The following is a 6,923-nucleotide window of genomic DNA, read 5'->3' as shown; positions in this document are numbered from 1 at the left end:
GTCCTTCAGGTTGCAGTTAAATTAATGAGTGCTCTGAGAGCTTTTCTGGTTTGTACAAATAAATTCCTGAGCTGAAAGCATTGCTTGCCAGACTTTGCTGACAAGCTTCATGTCGGGGTAGATCTGTTCTAATATCTCCCACAAGATTTGTTTTTTTTCTTTTTCTTTTTCTTTTTTTTCCCCCCCAGACACTAGCAGAAGTTCAGCAGCTAAATTTGCTGGTAGTTGTTCCTCCTGCCCCAAACTTTTCTCCTGCAACAACACACTGACCTCAGCCTCCTGCAGCGTCAAAAAGCCCTGTGGCTCTGTTTAAGATCAAGGTAAAAGGGCTGTTGCCATTTCAAACATATCCTCTCTCCAAATCAAATGCTTTATTGCAGCTAGTACTATTTATGACTAGAGGCTATAGATCTGCAGGGGGATTGCTTAATGATAAGCTTGGTGATTTGTTCCTCAATATGGCTGTATGCAGGCATAGTCAAAGCCCCTACTAGAGAGGCTATCCCTTCCCTCCTCCATAACCCTTGGTGCAAGATAACTCCTCTCATGAAGTGCTTTTTAAGGCTTTTACCACCAGTGACTTTTTCAAGCCAAGTCCATGAGAAGGAAGGATACCTCTTAGCCATAAGCTTGCTGATTTTATTGCTGAATGAGATTATTGCTTTAAGTGAAACTGTGATAAGCAAATGGCACAGAAAGGACTTAATCTGTGACCTGGCAGCAGCAGACAATGCTAAGGTAGTTTAGTTATCACAGTTATTCCCTTTGCTCTTCCTTCCAGGCAAGGGAAATGCTGATTTGTTCTGGGACTGGGAGAGTTTGCTGGCTAAGAAGGTGAAGGGCTCAAGCAGTGTTTTCCGATCTGTCACAGTCACTTCCCACAGTCTCACTTTCTCGGCCCTTGCCCATTGCTGTGCTGTTTCTGTTTCCACTTGCCTTTGGTCCAGGAGGTCAGTTTTGTTTCCCAAGACAATAACTGTTACCTACAAACAAAACGAAAGGGTGAGCTTTATACAAAAAGCATCCACCACTCACAATGCTTTTAAACGGCAGGCAAGTAGCAACACAGTTCAGAGCTGTTCTTTAACTTAGCACTGGCACAAGGTAAGCTGCGTGTAGTTTGAAAGATCAGGGTCTGGGATTGGAATTAGTCTCATCTACTTGTGGGCTGGAAGCTGGTTTTAATCATAGGATGTGCAGGACTTCCCCTTCCCCCCGATTGCTGAAAGGGAAACAATACCCAAGAGAGCCAAACAGCCCTATTCTCCGTTTACTCGGCAATTGAGCTGCCCTAGACAAACGGTAAGAGCGTGACATCTGAGTAGGTCAGAGCAGCGGATGCTTGAGAGATGAAGAATTGCATGGCAGCAGAGAAAGCCTGGACCCCACAGCTGTGGATTTCGCCCAGCTTGTTTTTTTCCCCAAGCCCCAGCCCGCAATACAACTAAAGCCAGCGCTGCCACAAGGCAGGCTGCCGGGCAGGCTGAGCCCCTGCACCCCTCTCCCAGCCCAGCTGGCTGCCCGCTCCCACATGCACCGTAAGCCACTAGAGGGACCTAAGCGGACGGTCTTCTGTCGCTGAAAGAGTCGGATAAGCACCGGCACCATCCTCTCGGAAGCAGTTTCAAGAGCAGCCGGTTAGCTAACTAGGCCAGCGCAGCTGTATCAAGTCAGACCCTTCGTTGTCAGGATCAATCAAGCGACTTCTGTATCGCCGAGACAGTACAGTGTGGCTGAGCTCAGCGGCCTGCCCGGTCCTTCAGTTCTAGGAAGTGCTGAAGGTGGTGCTGGCCACTTAAAATAAGCGGGAGCAGTAACTTCAAGTTAACCGTTTTCTAAAAATGTTTTACCAGCATCAGCTCTTAGGGGAAGCCGGGCCTATATTTATAGCTCAAGGTCCTTAATCAAACTCTGGTCTCATCTCTTCACCAGTGGTTTGACAAAGATCAAGTGATGAAGTCCTCTCTTGCTGATGATTGGGGTTTTTGCTGTGGCCACACCTGCTTGCTCTTTCCTGTTCATCAGGCTAACTCCAGGATGTCTTCTGTTTCTTTCCAGCTAGAGATGGTTGTCCTGTTCTTGTGAGGTCTGAGGCTTCCTTTCTTTTCTATAGCAGCCCATCCATGGTGTTTGGAAAAAATGTTTTTCCCTCTGCGAAGGCTTTGAAAGAAGCTATAATCTTCAGGCACATTTACTGCGTGCTCCAACTGAATTTTACCTATGGTTAAGCTCTGTCAGTGTGAGAGAACACAACCTCTATTTAGTTTAAAATTTGGCCAGGCTTTAAGGTGCGTGCTGGAGAGCCCCCGCAGCCAGCAGAGGCAAGGAACCAGCCATCAGTGCTTTCTGTCATCTGCCACACAACGGGGGACTGTGCCACTCAACAAGGTGAAGTTCTGCCAGCTCCGAAGCACCATGTGTGGAGACACATCCCTAATTCAGTTAAGGATGCATTCTGGCAGAGCCCAAACTTTAAGCCTCCTGATGTTATCTTAAGGTAAGACTCCTGATGTCACCTTCTACCTGCTTCAAAGCATGTTTTATATGGACTAGAAATCACAGGAATAAAACTAATTTATCCAGCTTATTGTGGGCACCACTCTTTTGACTATGTTATCCTCAGTCAGGATCACAACTTTAAACTCTCCCAGAGGGTAAGCAAATTAGCTGTTTTCTAAAATACCTGCGTGCAACAAGAGAGAAGAGTTCTGGCAGGTAACACAGAGAGAGGGACGCAGATCCTGTTGGGGCTGTGACTCCCTCTCCGCATTACAACATGCTGTAAAGTAACAAATCAGGGCCCTCACAAACACAGCGCCTGGGAAAAATTTCCTGCTCGTCCACCTTTCCTTGCCCTGCAGGGGAGTTATGATTGACTCCCGTATCCCTGATATACGTGACAGTCTGCAGCTCACACCAGCCCTACCAGCTAACATACCTCTCCTGTGAGTGCACGTTCAGCTGCTGTCAAACTCGAAGCCTGCCTTCCTCCACCGCCCTATGTGCTGTCAGTACTAAACAAGTTACATTTTTGGGAAGTCTCTCCCTACCATTATCCAATTAATTCTTCATGCACTTTTATTTTTTTTTAACAGCATAAAATAGACGTTTGGAAAGCTGTAGGCTAAAGACATTTAACAGGGAAAACTACTTGAGAATATAAAGATACTGTAAGAAAAGCCATAATGCTAATGCCACATGCAAGTTATATTTGTTTAGCTAAGCTGGAACACTGTCAGCTGAAAACACTAGCTGCTTTCTAAGGGAAAATAGAGCAGTCATTTCACACAATTGAATTGATTCAATATGGTTGTTAAAATACATTAAAGCTGCTTTGCCAATTGACTATTGTCTGGGAGACCCATTGTCAATTACACTAGTTGGTAAGCCATCAAGTACATGAATACAAAACAAACAAAGATAATGCCCTTCGTTATATTTTTCTATGCACTTGACTTCCTGTGTACAATATCTAAAAAAACATATGAACTGCACTGCTGTAGACCATATGTTTTATTAGTCATAAGTGTCCTGGCTGATGCATTCAGCTAACTGAATTTTAGCTGTAGTAGAGGAAGTAAGGAGGAAAAAAAAAAGTGTTCTTTTGCATGACCTGCATGGCATGTGAATTAGGCTTCCCCAGCATGAGAAAGCTTCCTTTTGCTGGATTGCCCAAGGCTGTGGGTACATTAGTTTTCCTTTGTATGAGAGTTTTACAGAATCAAAATCTATGCTTTACAACCTTAACTTCCTATCACCGATATACTGATAAGCCAAGCAGTTAAGGCACCATGCGTTTACCTCTTTTTTGTCTCTAAAGACGTCGATCTCCTTTTTGAGTAGTTCAACTCTTTGGAAAGCTTCGAGGCTGGTCACAGCGTACACGAGAACGAAGCCATCAGCGACAGAGAAATAGTGTTTTGGCAATTCTACGCCCTCCTGCAGACCCCTGGTGTCATAAAGCCGTAACTGTTCCTTCACACCTCGGTCTGTCTCTACTGATGCCAAATACACATCTTCCATTGTGGCACCCTCTTCTAAGCCTGTTTTAAAACAAGCAGGAACGTTCAACTTGGTGTAAGTACAGCACCAGTTTTATTTGCAGTACAGCAGAATTTTACCCCACAATAGCTTTCAGTGCATGTTTTCCAGAGTGACTTGACCTGGACTCGACGTTGCCTGACATCCCCATGAAGGGCTGTATTCACAGATCACCGCACCAGCTATTTACAATAGCAACACTGTGTAAGTACAACCATCTAATATATGAGCACATGATTATGCCTACACAAGATGCACATTCAGGATAGGATAAGATATATGGCTCTTCCCCCAGGTTTCCCAAACTCCAACCACCCAGTGTACCAGTTCTGTGCCAAACATGCTGCGAACGGGCCTGCCCAAACATACCCTTTTGGAAGAACAGCCAAGGAACACCAGACAGTCAAGTACTAACATCTTGAGCCTACTTCTTTGCTTCATACTGAGCTGGATCACATGGCAGAAGCAGGAGTCAAAGGAATAATTCTGGAAATGAATGTGTGTTGGTGGTACAACTAACCAACAAGTGAAATCAAGCCAGAAAGGGAAGGGGATGTTTGCATGCAAGCAAAGTTGCATGCTATTTTACTCAAATACACAGTGAGCTTTTTCTATCCCTTAGGGATCTAAAAAAAATGACTCAGATTTGCTAATAGGAGCAAGCTCATTTACTGTAAGGTAAGAGCATGTACAAGGTAACAAGCTTTCATATATATATATATCACCCGCTTCATGGTAACTATCTGCATACTGGCTCCCTTCCTCTCTCCCCATGGTAGACGTGAGGTAATTCAAGGCAGCTTACTTTGAACTAATTAAAATGTTTTTTCCAAGCCAAACCTGAAAACACATAGATCACCTTAGCTTCGTGGTCCCCTGGATGCAGATGCACAAGGTTACAGGTCCCAACAAACTATTCCCCCTAGTGTAGCTGGGCCACTTTCAGAGCCGGTTTTAAGTATTCATATAAACCCTCTGCAATCCACGTTTTTGCCTCCACTGCACTCCTGCATACATGAATTGTTTGCCGTTGCAGGGCTACAATAATGAGCACCGCATTACTCTTTGTCTGCCAAAAAGGGACCATATTAGTGCATTGTTTAAGAAAACACGAGGGATTATCTGGCCTGTGAAAATAAGGATTTTGCTATATTCAATGACACTATTCAAAATACTTCACATTGACAAACAAGCTAAAGCATTCCACCCACGCTGATGGTTTCCCATGATGTATGCAGCATTCCTGTGCAGGAAAGTGGCACAAGCTGTTCTTTTTGCCCCTCTCTGTGCAGTCTTCATAGATCAAACTCTTATTAGATTTGCCACGAATTAATTTATCTCGCCTCCAAATATAGCCATGCCAACATGTGACAGCAAAACTAAGAGCAGGAGGACAAAACAAAGGTTAATAAAAAGAGGAAGCGCGAAGGCATTCTGTGCTGTTGGAGAACGTGTTACAAGGGCATTTTTAAAGACTGAAGTAGGTAATAGAGTCCTTTTTGGTATAGCACTGTATTTTTTTTTGCTCTGCTTCGTTGCATTGTACAGACAGGTCAAGGAAATATCTAGCATCAGTAAATACTACTTTGGCAAGAAGGACTGAACCATAAGCACCTAAGTTTTCTTTTTAGAAAGCAATGAATAATGTTGTACAGGTTTTTACCATCTAAATGCTGCACTGTAATTCAACAGTCTTTAATATATCCACATTTTCCTGTGACAGTCTCTTCCTAATGGCATTAAAAGTAGCAGTGAAAATTATGTCTTTTAACATCCTACTTGAAAATGAAGAGGAAAAATTAAGATCTGGGAGTTAAGTCAGCAGAATAGAGCAACAAATTTTGATGGGGGGGGGGGCACTTTGGAGGGAACTGGAATTTATGCATCAGTATCAGATTCCAGAGGTGAAATTTCACCTACGTACATTGGGGGAGGGAGTGTATGCAAGTGGATTCCTAAGCAAACACAGATAATTTTTAGACATACCTGTGTCACCTTATTCTAGGCCCTGCTTCCAAAGCCCAGACCGCATGCTAGCCACATCTTGCTGGCAACCATATTTACAATTCTTGTTAGTACCATCTCATTCACGTACTTTCCCGGTCTCCATTCAAACGTGTGCCGGGAAAGTCATACGAGCGGCAGAACTAGTCAGGAAAGCCTAGTGTCCTACGAAGGTGTCTGGCACCATCCCATTCTCCCTGTCGCAAGGACCCCAGTTCTCCTTTCCTTCGCTGGCATCCCCAGGTGTCCTCCCACCTTCGCTACCTGGGTGGGCAAGGGCAGCTTGTGCTGGGGAGTTACTGCCCTGCAGACTGCTGCCGGCTCAAGTAGGTTTTCCTTGGAGGAGAGCATTATCGTGGGCCTTTTCTCTCTCTCTTGCTACCACTTTTTCTAAATTTACAGAAACGTATTTTGAGATATCTACTGCTGTGACACAAATAACGGGTAGATGGAACCAGCTTTCAGGTTCAGAAGCTATGGGGGGAAATGGGAACTAACAAGACAGTGAATAATCTCGTGGTTTCTTTGGAAACTAAAGATGAAGAAAGTTAGGGAGGAAAGGGAGGAATAGACAGGAGGTTGATACCATTCTCTAGTGCCTACGTAGCTGGTGCAAGTCTTGGGAGAGGCAGAAAGATCTTCATCTATGTTACCGACTGCTGCAAGGGGAAGCCTCAGTCATAAATTGGGTGGTGTTTCAACCCCTGATGGTTTCCCAATGAGGAAAAGAAAAGGTTCAATATACTATTGAATACTGCACACTCAGGCTAGACAAGGCAGAGATATTGCAAATACCAAAATAAAGCAAAATTTCATGGCCGGAATTTCAGAAGTTCCCAAATGAATCTTGAACGTAAATGCATTTGTGTCTTGAGTGC

General features: G+C 44.2%; 1 protein-coding gene across 1 annotated transcript in view; it reads right to left on the bottom strand.

Moving 5' to 3' along the window:
• Window positions 1-247: 247 nt before the first annotated feature.
• The window catches only part of NKIRAS1 (NFKB inhibitor interacting Ras-like 1), an 11,737-nt gene continuing 5,061 nt past the window's right edge, over window positions 248-6,923 (bottom strand). Inside the window, exons 3-4 of the mRNA XM_009324191.1 lie at window positions 3,802-4,043; window positions 248-983 (exon numbers count right to left, since the gene is read on the bottom strand). Coding sequence (XP_009322466.1) covers window positions 744-983; window positions 3,802-4,043 — 482 coding nt within the window. The 3' untranslated portion in view covers window positions 248-743. The remainder of the gene's footprint in view (window positions 984-3,801; window positions 4,044-6,923) is intronic.

The sequence above is a fragment of the Pygoscelis adeliae genome, unplaced genomic scaffold, assembly GCF_000699105.1.
Source record: "Pygoscelis adeliae isolate BGI_AS28 unplaced genomic scaffold, ASM69910v1 Scaffold25, whole genome shotgun sequence".
Lineage (NCBI taxonomy): Eukaryota > Metazoa > Chordata > Aves > Sphenisciformes > Spheniscidae > Pygoscelis > Pygoscelis adeliae.
Note: the sequence above shows the minus strand (reverse complement) of the source record. Positions and strands in the feature narration are given on the sequence as shown.